Source organism: Misgurnus anguillicaudatus, chromosome 18 (assembly GCF_027580225.2).
Source record: "Misgurnus anguillicaudatus chromosome 18, ASM2758022v2, whole genome shotgun sequence".
In the NCBI taxonomy this organism is placed as follows: domain Eukaryota; kingdom Metazoa; phylum Chordata; class Actinopteri; order Cypriniformes; family Cobitidae; genus Misgurnus; species Misgurnus anguillicaudatus.
In genome coordinates, this window is record NC_073354.2 from 11,578,114 (window position 1) to 11,595,523 (window position 17,410).

Sequence of the window (17,410 nt, forward strand, 5' to 3'; positions counted from 1 at the left end):
TCATCCTCCTCTGAATTAAAATGCTGGCAATAAATCTGTAGAGCAAAAAGTTGTTTTTTTTCATTAATGTTGTAATAAAAAGAAAAATATGTATAATAATTACACAAGATACAACATAAAATAATCAAACAAACAAGTTATTATTACCTGAAAAAAAGAAAAAATGTGTATATGTCCCTCCTCCTCCCACTGTCATCCTCCTCTGAATTAAAATGCTGGCAATAAATCTGTAGAGCAAAAAGTTTTTTTTTTTCATTAATGTTTTAATAAAACAAAAATATGTATAATAATTACACAAGATACAAAGTATAATAAACAAACAAACAAAAAAGTTATTATTACCTGAAAAAAAGAAAAAATGTGTATATGTCCCTCCTCCTCCCACTGTCATCCTCCTCTGAATTAAAATGCTGGCTATAAATCTGTAGAGCAAAAAGTTGTTTAGTTTTTTTCAGATATGTTTTAATAAACAAAAACATTTATAATAATTACACAAGATACAAAGTATAATAAACAAACAAACAAATTATTATTACCTGAAAGAAAGAAAAAATGTGTATATGTCCCTCCTCCTCCCACTGTCATCCTCCTCTGAATTTAAATGCTGGCAATAAATCTGTAGGGGAAAAGTTCATTGTTTAGTTTTTTCCAATAAATGTTTTAATAAACAAAAATATGCATAATAATTACACAAGATTCAAAGTATAATAAACAAACAAACAAGTTATTATTACCTGAAAGAAAGAAAAAAATGTGTATATGTCCCTCCTCCTCCCACTGTCATCCTCCTCTGAATTAAAATGCTGGCAATAAATCTGTAGAGGAAAAAGTTTAGTTTTTTTTTCATTAATGTTTTAATAAAACAAAAATATGTATAATAATTACACAAGATACAAAGTATAATAAACAAACAAACAAAAAAGTTATTATTACCTGAAAGAAAGAAAAAATGTGTATATGTCCCTCCTCCTCCCACTGTCATCCTCCTCTGAATTAAAATGCTGGCAATAAATCTGTAGAGTAAAAAGTTGTTTTTTTTCATTAATGTTTTAATAAAACAAAAATATGTATAATAATTACACAAGATACAAAGTATAATAAACAAACAAACAAAAAAGTTATTATTACCTGAAAGAAAAAAAAATGTGTATATGTCCCTCCTCCTCCCACTGTCATCCTCCTCTGAATTTAAATGCTGGCAATAAATCTGTAGGGGAAAAGTTCATTGTTTAGTTTTTTCCAATAAATGTTTTAATAAACAAAAATATGCATAATAATTACACAAGATTCAAAGTATAATAAACAAACAAACAAGTTATTATTACCTGAAAGAAAGAAAAAAATGTGTATATGTCCCTCCTCCTCCCACTGTCATCCTCCTCTGAATTAAAATGCTGGCAATAAATCTGTAGAGTAAAAAGTTGTTTTTTTTCATTAATGTTTTAATAAAACAAAAATATGTATAATAATTACACAAGATACAAAGTATAATAAACAAACAAACAAAAAGTTATTATTACCTGAAAAAAAGAAAAAAATGTGTATATGTCCCTCCTCCTCCCACTGTCATCCTCCTCTGAATTAAAATGCTGGCAATAAATCTGTAGAGTAAAAAGTTGTTTTTTTTTCATTAATGTTTGAATAAAACAAAAATATGTATAATAATTACACAAGATACAACATAAAATAATCAAACAAACAAGTTATTATTACCTGAAAAAAAGAAAAAATGTGTATATGTCCCTCCTCCTCCCACTGTCATCCTCCTCTGAATTAAAATGCTGGCAATAAATCTGTAGAGTAAAAAGTTGTTTTTTTTTCATTAATGTTTTAATAAAACAAAAATATGTATAATAATTACACAAGATACAACATAAAATAATCAAACAAACAAGTTATTATTACCTGAAAAAAAGAAAAATGTGTATATATCCCTCCTCCTCCCACTGTCATCCTCCTCTGAATTAAAATGCTGGCAATAAATCTGTAGAGTAAAAAGTTGTTGTTTTTTTCATTAATGTTTTAATTAAACAAAAATATGTATAATAATTACACAAGATTCAAAGTATAATAAACAAACAAACAAAAAAGTTATTATTACCTGAAAGAAAGAAAAAATGTGTATATGTCCCTCCTCCTCCCACTGTCATCCTCCTCTGAATTAAAATGCTGGCAATAAATCTGTAGAGTAAAACGTTGTTTTTTTTCATTAATGTTTTAATAAAACAAAAATATGTATAATAATTACACAAGATACAAAGTATAATAAACAAACAAACAAAAAAGTTATTATTACCTGAAAGAAAAAAAAAATGTGTATATGTCCCTCCTCCTCCCACTGTCATCCTCCTCTGAATTAAAATGCTGGCTATAAATCTGTAGAGCAAAAAGTTGTTTAGTTTTTTTCAGATATGTTATAATAAACAAAAACATTTATAATAATTACACAAGATACAAAGTATAGTAAACAAACAAACAAATTATTATTACCTGAAAGAAAGAAAAAATGTGTATATGTCCCTCGTCCTCCCACTGTCATCCTTCTCTGAATTAAAATGCTGGCATTAAATCTGTAGGGGAAAAGTTCATTGTTTAGTTTTTTCCAATAAATTTTTTAATAAACAAAAATATGCATAATAATTACACAAGATTCAAAGTATAATAAACAAACAAACAAGTTATTATTACCTGAAAGAAAGAAAAAAATGTGTATATGTCCCTCCTGCTCCCACTGTCATCCTCCTCTGAATTTAAATGCTGGCAATAAATCTGTAGGGGAAAAGTTCATTGTTTAGTTTTTTTCCGATATGTTTTAATCAACAAAAATATTTATAATAATTACACAAGATTCAAAGTATAATAAACAAACAAACAAACAAGTTATTATTACCTGAAAGAAAGAAAAAATGTGTATATGTCCCTCCTCCTCCCACTGTCATCCTCCTCTGAAATAAATGCTGGCTATAAATTTGTAGAGCAAGTGATATTAAATATGTGTTTTGAGTTTGTAACACCACAGAAGGCCCAGCCAAATTCATACTGTAAAGTGCCCTACTGAAAAATCCAGCTAAGACCAGTATAAACTGGTAGCTGGTTTAAAGTGGCACTAGCTGGTTCATGCTGGTCCTCCCAGCCTGACCGGCTAAATCCAGATAAAGTGACCAAAACACAGCTAGACCAGCTTGCTACACCAGCAAAACCAGCTAAAACCAAGCTGGGAGACCAGTTAAAACCAGCTCACCAGCATATGCTGGTCTTAGCTGGATTTTTCAGTAGGATGGTTATACATTTTCTCTAATTTTGATCTCGACTGTAAAGCCAGTCAACTTTAAAGTACCAATAACAGCAATTACCTGCCCGCACTAAGTGACGTGCTGTCAGTTCACCCAGTGTTGTCAGATATTTCAACAAAAAAAACAACAATTTGTACAAAACAACTAAGGAAAAATAAATTACCTCACAGTGGCCTGAGTAAATCTCCATCATTTACACTACAACATACAGTAGTTAGCTGTCAAAACTTGATTATATACATAGATGCCAATATATCTCGATTTAAATGGCTAATCCGTCATTCGGACTTTACATTTTATAAAAGTCGGCTAACTACTGATACGAGGTCCGGATCTCAGTGACCGTATAACGTTAACTGGCTACAGCCATGATTAAGTTATGTGTTATAACAGTAATAACAACTTAACAGTTACGTGGGCCGTCGTGTTTCTCTTCGTGTGGGATGAGGTGAGACACCTCACCTCAAAAGAGACAAGCGTTGCAACAATTCGAACATTGATCTGTCCAACCGATTCAGATCTATGAAAATACATGATTCACTTAACATTTAACAACATCTAAAAATAAATACTGTCTGGATTCCAACTAGCAGCGCCCCTATGTTTTCACAAAAACTGCTAATTTAAAGATCATAAGTACGTTTTACGAAGTACACAGCTTTTATAAACCCGCTGGATTCCGTTAACTTACACATCATCCGTTACACATATTGGCGCTTTTTTCCAGCCCACTGCACAGCAAAAATATTTTTTGAGGAGCTAAATTACGTTAAAAACAATTTATATTATTTGTGTCTAACATTTACTTAAATAATTAAGTCAAATAATTAAGATGAAATGATTACAATAATTAAAGCACATAATAACTTACACGAGTGTCTCGCAAGACCTGTTTTCTGCACCTTTACTGTTCTGATACTTACCACAGAATGATAGAAGAATCCAGTTCTAACCAAACTTGAGTGAACGTTCTATATGACGTCATAATGGGGAATTAATAGAGGGTATGCATCCCTAACAACTTGCCTAACAACCAGTAGTGGACATTGGCATATGGCCAGACATTGCTTTTTCTGACATATGTGATAACACTTAAACCATCCCACCTTTGCAGAACACAAGGCTCATCGTAATGGATGTTTTTTAATGAAGGCTCACTGACAAAACTTTGCAATTACACAGAATAAGAGTATTATTTGTGTGTATATCGTGTATTTTTTATCCTAACATTTTACATACCTGACACATGGCTACTGCTACTGATTTACATTCAACAAAATGGCTGGCTGTTCTAGCGGCGGCCGCGAAAATGTCAGTACTGACAATTACCAGCAAAAATCTAATTTAGTTGCACTTGATAGTGACCCTTGCAAATTATCAACCCACCTGTGATTAGTGGACGTTGGCATGGACTATCCATTTACTTCTCCTTTCTTGTCAGTCTTTAAAACCATAGCTCCAAATTCTTGTTAACCTGTTAGTACACTCTATCGCACAACAGCTTTTTACCATTTAGACGCGTTTTCACCGTGTTTTTGCTGATTTCACACTGTACCTGTACTTTCACACTGTGGAAGTAATGTCTTATAAGTATCAGATTTTGCAGATAATTATAATCAAGGCGTATTTATACTGTGGTAGCACGGGGTGTTATGTATATTCATCGACGCGCTATATTAACTTTTATGTTTTTTTGTTTGTAGAAAAAAAGATGTTTCGATTGGTCAATATACGGTTTGTCCGGCCTCTCCTCCATTGTGATTGGACGGCTGGATAAAAGCGACTTTACCTGTCTGTCTGTCTGTCTATGAGTCCATCCATGGTAAATACACATATTACCAGATTAAAAATTGTTTTACAAAGCATCTTACCAAGTAGCGTTTTAAAATGTATTAGAACCTAAATTAATATGTATATTTGTTGTGGAAAATCATTTTAACCAATGGGGGCCTAACTATCCATCCATCCATCATACAGCCGAAATGAAAGAGGGGAATTGTCTGGTTAAAGGTGCATTGTGTAACTTTTAGAAGGATCTCTCGACAGAAATGCAATATAATATACATAACTATATTATCAGTGGTGTAGAAGACCTTAAATAATGAACTGAACTGTTCTTATTACTTTAGAATGCACAGTTTTAACTACATACAAACGCTGTCCCTTACATGGAAGTCGCGTCATATTTCTACAGTAGCCCTAAACGGACAAACTGCTCTACAGAGTGCGTTTCGTCCATAGACTGTAAAAAAATAAATTTTGTCCCTACATTGTCTCAGGCGATGACATTTTTTCCCGTGGTGGCTATTGCATGCGTTTTGAAATTAAGGGGTGAGCCGTTGGTTCCAATTTGCAATCTTACCACCAGATGCCATTAAAATGTACACAGACTGAAAATGTTGTAAAAATGTTTTTTTAAAACAATTTTTTTACTAAATTTTTGTGAAATGGATGAACATTTAATTACATTAGAAATTATCTGGAGTTCCAGTTGCAACATGCAATTCACATTTTGATGGCTGCATCTCAGATATTGTAGACAGTACTGTGTGACAGTGAAGAGCTTGCACAATAAAACACCAAAACAAAGCAAATAAGGACAACAAAATATTTATTTATAAATTCACAGTTTCTAATGGCACTACACCGCTGTAGTTACAGTTTCTCCTGGAAAAAAACAAAAGAAATTAAAATACCGTGCAACTCGTCCTCACAGATTATCAGATTAGTTTGGGCAGCACCTAACATACATGTTTAATAAATCACACATTGACCACTAGAGTGCGCCATACTACAGGGTTCCTGTGGAGAAAGGTGATGTAAAACTCAAAAGACATGTTCAGTTCTCCAAAGTGCGAGGGTGAGCCTACGCAGAGGTCTCTACTGGGGTAATTCATCTCCAAATATGACGCAAACGAATAAACATCCATACAAACACAAGGTCCACAAACATATCAATAACATTCAAAATATATGAAGGATCATAAAGGTAGTAAAAAGGTTCGTAGAGGAAGATCCCTCCCCTGAAAGTGTTGATGGTCCACAATCTTTCCCTTTCGATTCAATCACAATATCACACACTTTATTCACCACAAGCCTACAGTCTGATAAAAGGTCAATTCAAATGAAAAAACATTTACCGCCCAGACAACACAACAAACACGGGCCATCTGAGAAGAAAAACTGCACTTGGGTTTTAAATGGTCTCATTAAAAAAAAACATCAAAAAAAAGTGGCCACACTTATAACACGTGTTGAGAGGGACATGGAGTGTGTGAAAAGTTAAATAGAGAGAGAATGCAAGACATCACATACATACATATATAAATAAGCTGTCTATATACATGATAGATTGTGTAGCACAAGACAGTTGCTTCGCTGGACACATGCATAATATTTGCACAAACACAAATTTATTGACTCCGATCCAGTAAAATAGAGAGCTCATCCGAACAGATCCAGAGAGGAACGGCATAGATGCAGCTTCTCTTAACAGCCAACCTAACCAATAAGGTGCGCTAAACAGAAGCAACCAATCAGATGACATCTCTTCATGATCACATTAAAAGCAGTAGAACAATTCACTTAAATAATAAAGTGACTCCGAATACAAAGAACAACTAAAACAGATTAAGCAATCTATAAAGATCAGAGTGAGATGAGTTTGTGTAACAGTACCACTTTGTCTGTACCTCTCGTGTGTCTTGGGATGAATCTTGAGATCTCCTCTAAATATGGTTGTTATGGTTTGTGATAAGACCATGAGCTCATAGAGCCCAGGTCAGATTTAAATAAATAAATACATAAATAATAACCACTAAAAATGTCCCCTTAACAAACTCCGTACATATATTAAGTGTGTAAGAATGTGTTTTGGAATGACAATCTGGCCTTGCTCTGTTATGGCTTTGCTAAACACACACATTTTTTTAAACATACTTAAAATAGTTGAAAAAATGCAAATATTAATCCATGTATGCATGCTGTCTGTGTGTTCAGGCTCAGCCTGGACATGTTGGTCACACTACAGTGAAACGAATGCAGATGTTATTTAGGCTTTAAAAGAAAAAAGTATTTAAAACACAGAACTGGATCTGTTCATCATTCTGCTCTTTTCACTGGATTGAAGCCCTGTGCTTTGTGACATCACTGGTCCCACAAACCAATCACGATGACTGACGTAGTGTTACACAGTCACATGTACAAGACAGACACTTTTTAAAGGGGAAGAAAGTGAGATGAGAATGGAAAGAGATGTTAGTGTAGAAGGTACGAGAGGTTGGTGACCACAGGAGCATCAAGTGTTGCCTGCATCGGACAGTTCACGTGTACCTGGCCAACACCCTTCGGTCATTTCTGTCCATGGTGATACAGCACAAAATCATGTTTATCCGTGTAAACTCAATAAATCTTAAAGGGAATAACAGAAGGATCCTTCGGGGTGGTGAATATTTTCAAATGGATAAAAAAGGCACAAAAGTTTAGGATGTAGTGACATGGGGAAAATTATGGTGTCGGGACTGCCGTTGCACTGCAGAATATAGACAAACAAAGTCGTTAAAATGAAAGCGAGACAAATAACAATAAGCAGCAGCATGAAAGCATGTGAAGGTCAATCCTTTCATTTTGGGATACCGAAGAACTCAAACTCTTCCCGTTACAGCCGTCCTTCCGAACGTGGCCACGGCCAGTTCAGTCTTTCCCTTCATGATTTCCTCCAGCGTGGGCAAGACGCCAGCCGTCACAGGAAGTGGCGCGTGTGGTATCTCCTCCCCGCACCGGCCCTCCTGCTGCTGCTCGGCATTTTTAGTCCGCCGGCGTTTCAGAGACCTCTTCTCTATTTTGCTCTTTGCTGGAGGAAGGGTTTGCGTAGGCTCTCCGTTACAAAGGGCGGGGCCGTGTCCGTTCAACGAGGGGCCGCTGTTGTAAGATTCCTCTGATAAAGTGGAGACCGAACTCTCTGAGCTGACCTCCGACGCAAAGTCCCTGGAAAAGCATGTGGACGTGTAGCTGTCGCATCCTGATGGTAAGAACTGAAGAGAAGGCTCGCCGTTGCATTTGGGTCCGCCGTTACCGATCGTCGTCGGGGGGACGGATGCCCGGAGCGTCTCCACTTTGTCCAGTCCTTTTGTCTTGCAGCGCTTCTTCTGTAAGACACAAAGATACATAAATTAAAAAAAGATTATTAAATAGGACATTTAGACAATTACATTTTTCATGCTTTTTTCCAAATGGTTATTTTTTATTATTTGGCACATATTGTCATGGATTACAAGATGCTACCGCCAAACTTTGTTAGCAGTGTAGAGTAATAAACACATACATGACGGTCAACACCGTTACCTTGTTAACTGGGTCATTCTACAAAAAAGGTGGAAATGCTTGTCCCTTGCTTTTGCAGACCCCTTAATCATTTAATTTGACCCAATAATCCCATAATGATATATATTTAATAAATATAGACTGTCCTTAACATGATGAGAAAGTTTATTTATTTAATTTTCTTTTTTTCCTTTTTTAAACTTTTTTTTTTAAATGTCTGGTCCTGAAAATTGCCCTGCCCCTTTGATCATACATGGAAGTTAAACTGTGTACTTATTATTTAAAACCATGTTTTTTATAAAACAAATCTAATTTACATTAACTTTAAACCTGTATGAATTTACTACAACACTGAAATGGTAAAAATACACTATTAATATGAATAATATCAAATAAATATTTTTCCCCCAAATTTATGTCATTGGTGTTACCCTACCCAAAGCACTTTTATTTTGAAACAATGCATCAGTTCTGAAGTTTTTCATGTGTTGAGAGGTCAGTGAAAGAAGTGCAGTGGAGGAAGGCAAAAGGTTTGTGAGATGTCTTACTTTATTTGTCTAAAATATAATGATATATCTAAGATTTTTGAGATAAGATTTTTTTGGATGTCATTAGTGTTACTCTTTTTTATAGCTGGGAGTGTTAAGATCTTGACATAAAAATACATTATACTGAATAAGTATGTCATTGTTACATCTCTGATGAAATGGCACATGGCTAATGGCAGCCATTTTGTTAAAATATGTTTTTTTCTGTAAATTGTCCATTGGTGTTACCATCATTGGTGTTACCGTCATTAGTGTTACTTCTCTAATGAGTATTTTTTATATTCTAATTTTGTCATTGGTGTTACATTGTGTCATTGGCGTTAAACCAAGTTTTGGTGTTATGAATGTATTTTCTTGTACTTTCTAGTAATATTTTGTTGTTGATATGGGATGTAAGACATTGTTGATATTTCAGTCTTGGCATCAAAGCCTTTTTGGTTGAATACTTTTGTTTTCGTTGGTTTTAAAGAAAAAAGTAAAACTGAGAATCAAATCATTTCATACAACGTTGGGTAAAGATGAAGAATTTAATTAAACAAATATTAATAATCAATAATTTTTCTTGCTGTTATCATTCCTCTACTCAACCTTTAACTAAATACACAAGCTGTAATTAGAAAAAATATTTAGTATCAACATTAATGTTGTTTAAATCACAGGTAACACCAATGACAAATAAATGACGCATGGATTCTTTATTAAAATGTATTAAAAAGTTAAAAATAGATTAAGCTCCCCGTTCTGCGGATTTATAGATTTGACAAGTTAATTAATGCATAATTAAAGAAGTTTTGGCTATGTTGAAAGAAGTTCATTTAAACAGATTTCCATCACCCGAATTCCACCTTTTCTGTAGAATGACCCAACTAATACAAACTTATTGTAACGTATTACCAGCTGTTGTAATGCAAGTATGATCACAAACACTGCAGACGATAGGAACATGAATTATGGGCTGATGGCACAATCACTATGACTACATGGATGGAACACATGAAGGCAAACAACAGGGAATATTTTGTACGCCTTATGATTTACATTAGCTTAAGCTATTACCTGCTATTACAAACGGCTGCTCAAATAAGATACACAGATACACGTTTACCATACATGGTACTTTATTGGTTTTGAAACACGCCCCCAATCCCACTACTCTCATGTACTGTACACACAGTTGGCGTAAAACACACTCCGTACCTTTTTCTCTGGAGAAAACCTTAGAGGTTCTACAATGTACAAGTCATCAGGACCTACTAAAGAGGGGAGAGAGGGGGCAGGTTAACGAAAATGGTATGACAAACAAGAACACAAGCATGACAGCACTTGCAAGTAGTAGCTTAAGTAATATGGAGGACACTTCAAAGTACCTTCGTACTGTAAAAAATGTTAGCATTGTATCCATGGCTACAGCATTTATAGTTTGCATAATATCATTATTTGGAATTTACATCTGTAAAACAGTTTCCTGATGTTACTACTTGCAAATGTCAAAAAACATATGGGAGCCAAAAGCATCATGTGCTAAAAATATCTAACCGCTGCCTTGAACACAAACAACGGTCTACCCATAAGCATGCTTGCCTGCTCCAACACACATGTACATGTGCTGCTGCACAATTTGGTAGAAATAAAAGCAGGGGATTTTGTGTTTAGGCAGTGAGGAATGTTTATTTTACCTGGATATGCTTGCAAAGTTGGCATTTTTGAGGCTGTTAAAATGTTGGGCTATTCAGGGCTCATCATGTATGCTTTACTGATAAGGTGTATTATTAAATTTGGTGTTTTAATAGCACTGTCTTAAGCCCGGGATACACTGCACGATTTTTGGCTGTCCCAGATGAAAGATTGCCATCATGAAACAATCGCAATCGTCATCTGTGTCCTATGTCATACAATGAGAGAGGTTCAAAACGGCCGTTTTTCCAATCTTGCGTCCAAAGCCTACAAATTTTTTTTGACAGTGTCAGAAATTCAGCATGATCAATGCACAGTGTGTTTGCTGCTACGACCTGCGTACTGGTATTTGTTTATAACTAGCGCATGCTGGTGATGTTGCGCTAATGTGTGACGTAGCCTTTACAGCTTCCGTGTCATCATCGTACAGTCTACATGCTTGTCGTAGCCAAGTTTAAACGATCCATGTCGCACAGTGTGATAAGGAAATGATCTTGTAGGAGTGCAAAAATCATGCAGTGTATTCCGGGCTTTAAAGAGATACTCTAGCCAAATATCAAAATTACTCCATGATTCACTCACCCTCAAGCAAAATGTGACACACATGTCCATCATATTTTAGTAAATATCCTTTCATTTGCAAGCTTTATAATGGGAGAATACAGGGATCAGGGAACAACTTCTGACCCCAAAGACCAAAAAGTGCTTTAATTCTTCACAGAAGTAATCCACATGGCTCCAAGGGGTCAACAAAGGTCCTCTGCGGTCAATTGATGCGATTGTGTAAGAAAAATATCCAGATTTCAAACTTAATAAACTATAATAACTAGCTTTTGGTAATGGCGCCACCTTGGACATTTAGGGAAGCTAGTTATTATAGTTTAAAATATGATTTGTTTTTCTTACAATAACGCATCATCTACCCACAAAGGACTTCCATTTACCCCTTGGATCCATGTGGACTACCTCTCCGAAGGATGGATGCACCCCCTTGGGCTGCAAAGTCAAAAGTTGTTCCCTGATCCCTTTAAGGACATTTACTAACATAACTCCAAATGTGTTCGTCTGAAATATGATGGACATTTGTATCTCGGATTGCTTGAGGGTGAGTACATAATGAAATATAATTTTGATATTTGGCTGAAGTATCGTTTTAATGCATTTCCTAATTTTTTATCTGCTTCTTCCCATAACTCCGAACACTATAAAACTGTAAATATTATGACTTTATCATCAAAATATTACTTTAATCTTGTATTGCTATGACTATCTTTGTAATATTTACTTTATTCTTGAAATATTATGACTTAATTCTCTTTATTTTGTCTGCATTCTCAAAATATAAAAATTTTACTTCGTAATTTTATTTCTTTGAGATATAAAAAAAAAAAAACGAAATATCGCATTATCGTCCATTTGCACAACCCTAGTAGACTGATTTCATTTCAATCCGAAAAGTAAGACTGAATAGCCCCAACTATTTGGTCAGACTAGTTCACAGTCTTAACTTACTGCCTATGTTTATGCAACCGCCCCAGGTCAGGGGGTATGATATTTTTATTTATTTATTATTACACACACATATATACATATACATATATGTGTGAGGAGATATTTGAGGAGATAAATCAGAAAAAAGTAACCAAATGCCACCACTGTCAAAAATGAGAATTTTTTTAATTAATTGAATGCTCTCGGCACGTATTATACGGTCACCAAATATTTTTGCTTTAAATTCGCTTTGTTGGCAGAAACATATATATATATAACCAAATATTTTTGCTTTAAATTCGCTTTGTTGGCAGAAACATTAAGAATTCTGATAAAAAATGCTCATTTAAAAGAAAACACATCAGATGCACTTAGAGGGTTTGCATCTGAGCTTTTTTATATTAGTTTTTGATCATAACCATAAGTAAAGTATTTGATCAGCAGAGATTTGGTGGGACCAAATATGAAGCAAGACTTTGCGCTGACATTTAACTACAAAACACATTGTGCTCCAGTATAGGTCACAGTGACATTGAACCATCGCCAGGCACGATGGAACCGTTGGACTCCGAACTAGTCCAAGCTGAAAGCGATCCGGCTATTTGTGAGGCATGGAAAACAAAAGCCCGGATTCTTCTGGGAGGGGCAGCCAAAATGAGAACACACAATGTAAGCCACATGTTAAATAAAAAAAGTTTGATGTTAGTGGGCATACAGCTTGTGTTCAAAAGCTGTGAAAAATGAATGTGGCACAATTGGGTATTTGTAAAAAAGACAACAAAACAACTAAGTGACACGATGAGCGTTTCATGAGAGAAAGAATGAGTAAGAGAGAAAACTAATATTGACTCTTACCTTCTGCTGTAGGTAACTGAAATGATTTAGACCGAACAATAGGGCAAGAGACTCTTCGTTTTAGACTCATGTCATCGTAAGAGGAGAAACACCTGAGAGAAATAGAAAAAGTGTAAGTATATATATATATATATGTGTGCATTATGCCGTGTATTAAATATAGCTAAATATACCTCTTAGGGCTGGGGTAGTGGTTGCTCATAGGAATGGTTGGGCTGGGGTTGTTATTGGTGGGTGAGCTCTTACAGCACTGCATACACAGCAGTAAACCCAGCGTCAGACACAGGATAACAGACAACACCAGATAACTCTGCCTGTCTGACACCTGCAACAAACACACATTAGTTATCATACACAATTTATATACATTACTGGGTGGCCCCTAACAGACGAAAGGAATGTGACAAAAATATCCATGTTTGTATACCTCTCTCTGTAGCTGAGAAACAATAACAGACAGGTTCAGCATGATCTTGGTGGCATTCTCCAGTTGGCTCTGTAACATCTGTATAGACTCAGTCTGTTTCTGGTCCTGAACACACACACACACAGTAAACCACAATGAGTTGACACATTATTACATATGGTTCATACGGATCTACTTATTTCTTATTTCTAATGCAATGATTCAAAACCTGTAATGTGCTATAGAACCCCAAGAAGTATTTGATCTATGTAATCTGACTCAATTTTGGATTACAAAAAAATCTGAAAAATAAAGGTGGCCCATTTGTTTGCAGACTAATGTAATGAAGTTAGTAAGCAGAGGTATTGGTTTTCACTACTGTTGGGCGATATGCCCCATTTTGAGATCGTCCTATCGTCAGCTTGTGAGATCGCCGATACACGATAGTATCAGGGGGAGGGGTCCATCCGCATAATTAAGTCCAGGCGCCTTAAAATGTCCTGGGTGCCAGGTAGTGGGAACATAAACAAAAACGCTGGTTTTAATGTCAGAGCCATGCGTATTCCAAGTTTAGGTGCTAGAAAGAGTCCATGGCACGTGCATTCAGGTCCGAGCAAGAGTCCAAGGTGCGCGCATTGTTTCCACGTGCATGTGAGAAGGAATCCGCGCGCATTACAAGCTCTCTTGTGCAAAGTAAAGCCCATAAACCCTCTCATGCGAGGAAAAGCATGCAATGCACATGTTAATGTGAAACTATGATGATGATGATAATAATAATAATATCTATTGCAACTATCATCATGAAAGCCCACTATTAGCGATATGTCTGACGATCAGCCCTATTTTGTCACATTAAATAGGGACGTAGTTCACTAAATTTAACAACCAGAACCTGCCCAAATACATTATAAAGACTATTCAAATAAGTCAAGCCGCCAAAAATTTCAATAGACTGTATAAAACATGGACATAGTGTCAGTGATGTTACCCATAGGTTTCTAAAGAGCATTTTTATGGCCAAAGTGGGCGGAGCCTCCCATCCCCATCTTGGCCACACATCACTATCGAATCACCAAAAATTTGCAAAGAATCAGAATGTGGGTGAAGATGAGTGACTACTATCGACGTACAGCGGCAATGCACCCGTCACTCAAGTGGACACGCCCATAATTATGCAGAAATGTACGGCTTAATAGTTAAACGGATGAGTTACAAAAAAATCTACCCCCTTCACGGTTGTCCTAAGAGCAAAATTAGCTATATAGAACAAAAACACTTTTTGTACCAGACTGTAAACATTTATTTCTGCTGTGAAGTTGGGCATTTTAACATGGGATGGACTGTTTTGGAGCCAGTTCCTAGTGGCCGGTAGAGATGGGCGATAATTTGCATGTGATTGTTATTGCGCATCTCATCAGTAAAGCCGGTTCCATGATTAGAAGTAAATCGCCATCAGCTGCTTTCAGAGGGACAGGCATTTACTACACAAAGCCGTAGTTCATTAACAATCGGGGCAATTAGCATTAAATATCGCGGACGTATCACAAATTATCGCCCATCCCTAGTGGCCTGTCGATGAATTGCAGTTTAAGTCACTTCGTGTTAGCTTCAAGAGTGAGACTGGAAGGTTGCCCTTTGGTATTTTCGGGAAACATTCTGTATACGAATTTACAACAATGCCAATCATAGACTTCTTGTCATGCTTGTTAGCCCACAGTACGTTTTAGAAGCAAACACCACAGTTTATTTAAAGTCCTGGTTTGAAATGCAAATGTACTGCGAGATTAATAATAACCTGCTCCTCTGCAATTCTGGAGGTGTTCTGCAGTTTAATGATGGTCTTATTGAAAGCCCGCTGCATCTCCTCCATTTGCTTACGATACCTGTAAAACAGGGGCGCAAATTAACCCAAAAGTGATAATTAGCCAAAATTTCATTTGAGTTTAGTAGTCCATGAGTGTGTACCTTTGACTGAGCTCCTCCAGGTATCTGCTGCTGAGAGACATGTTCATCTCCAATGCTTTGATTCTATTATTCAACCTCATGAACACGGATTCCTTCTGGTTGGATCCGTGCACCTGATTCCCGTTTCCGTTAACATGTCCGTTTTCCGAAGAATGCTGCTGCTCTGCGTAAAACTCTCCAGCGTTGCGGTGAGGTCCGGTCTGGCCGAGCAGGATGTCATCTACGGTCTCCTCTTGCTGAGGGAGAGGTGGTTCGGAAACCTCTGGTTGGGTGACCACAGCACTGTGGTGCGAGTCTTCCACACCTGCTGCCCTACTGTTGTCTGAGGCCTCTGGAGTTAGGATGGGAAGTTCGGTAGGTGGGGGGATGTCAGCAGGCTGAGTGTGGGTTGGCAGTAGCTGTACTGGCAGTTCACTGGTAGAGGTGGGAAGCTCCAGTTTGGATGGATCCGTCTCTGGGCTGGAAGATTCAGTGGTGGTGGAGGTGAGAATGGTGGAGGGGGCACTAGGAGTTAGGATGATGATAGATGAACGAGTCTCTGCAATGTTTTCCAGGTACTGCGAGCCCTGGTCTGCGGTCTCTCCGATAGCTGGGGACTCGGGGATGATTTGGGTGGGGGTGTCAGAAAAGCTGTGTAGTGGAAGGGTGGAGGTGCGACTGGGTTCCAGCAAAATGGTCTCATGTTGGAGCTTCTGGTCGGTCACTGTATCTTCACTGGAAGGCTGAGGCGGAGTGGTCATCGTTTCAGTAGGGGATATGACTTCGCCTTGTGACTGAGAAGGATGATCCCCTTCTGCAAGTTTCTCAGAGAGAGATGGAGGCTCTTGAGTGGGGGTGGTGGGAGTCAAAATCTGTTGAGAGGAACTTTGAATGTCTGTGTCGGGGTGTGTGTGCTGTAGATCTCTGAACTGGCGTTGTAGTGCTAAAGCGGCTGAACAGTAGCAGTAAAAGTATTCGTGCAAGGATGCCAAGCATGACAAAGTTGAGAGGTGACTGCAGTACAAGGCACTTTCTCTCTCCCACACCTCTAATCGCCTTCTCTCCTCTTCACTCTCCTCCTCCTCCAGCAGGGTCACCGTTGGGCGGGTGACCTCTTCATCTTCCTCCTCTTTGATGAGGATGACAATGCGGTCTTCCTCAGGGAGAGGCGCCAAATTGGCTTCGGGAACAGAAACCTCCACGTCTTCTTTTACCAGAGTGGGAGACAACTCGGGGGTTTCCAATCTGGAGGCATTAAGACAGGGAATGAATATACTGTCGCCTGTTGTCTATAGAAATGTCAAGTGCATATCAATATTAAGAACAAAGTCTAGTCAATAATTGCATTCAAGCCATATATAGCATCCCCGCTTTAAACTTTTAACAAAAATGTAATATTTAACTTACAAACAAGCATCATAAAACCATGCTTGGGTAATCAGATTACCATATTGTAAGTTATGAGTAGGAATTTGTGATATTTATGCTATTATAGCACCATTACACACTAATAGCATATTTCTGAAGGAGGGACTTCATAGGACAAGGAAGACAGATAAGTAAATTATGTGAAATTTTTTTACACGTGAAACATGAACACATTATATTGCGCACTGTAAACACAATTAAAGCTTCAAAACACAGGAAGAACGGGACCTTTAAACTGCCAACTTTTAAGGAAAGTTGCTCCACCTGCCAATTTACAAGTTTAAGATACCAAAACAATTTTTTTTATTTATTATCAAAAAATACTGAAAATGTATTTAAACTAAATAAGTTTTATAAAATAAAGTGACATAATAAATGTATCAAATTATTTTATAGTACATAATGCCTCGACACAAAGATATGCATGTAATTTCATTGACCCAACTACA

General features: G+C 36.7%; 1 protein-coding gene across 5 annotated transcripts in view; it reads right to left on the reverse strand.

Annotated features, from left to right (window-relative positions):
- Positions 1 to 5,887: 5,887 nt before the first annotated feature.
- suco (SUN domain containing ossification factor) overlaps positions 5,888 to 17,410 on the reverse strand; it is a 60,965-nt gene continuing 49,442 nt past the window's right edge. For all 5 annotated transcript variants that reach the window (XM_055185690.2, XM_055185689.2, XM_055185688.2 and 2 more), the window contains 7 exons: positions 15,555 to 16,778; positions 15,385 to 15,472; positions 13,611 to 13,715; positions 13,357 to 13,508; positions 13,184 to 13,275; positions 10,361 to 10,416; positions 5,888 to 8,440 (listed from right to left, as the gene is read on the reverse strand). In XM_055185690.2, coding sequence (XP_055041665.2) covers positions 7,937 to 8,440; positions 10,361 to 10,416; positions 13,184 to 13,275; positions 13,357 to 13,508; positions 13,611 to 13,715; positions 15,385 to 15,472; positions 15,555 to 16,778 — 2,221 coding nt within the window. In that variant the 3' untranslated portion in view covers positions 5,888 to 7,936. The remainder of the gene's footprint in view (positions 8,441 to 10,360; positions 10,417 to 13,183; positions 13,276 to 13,356; positions 13,509 to 13,610; positions 13,716 to 15,384; positions 15,473 to 15,554; positions 16,779 to 17,410) is intronic.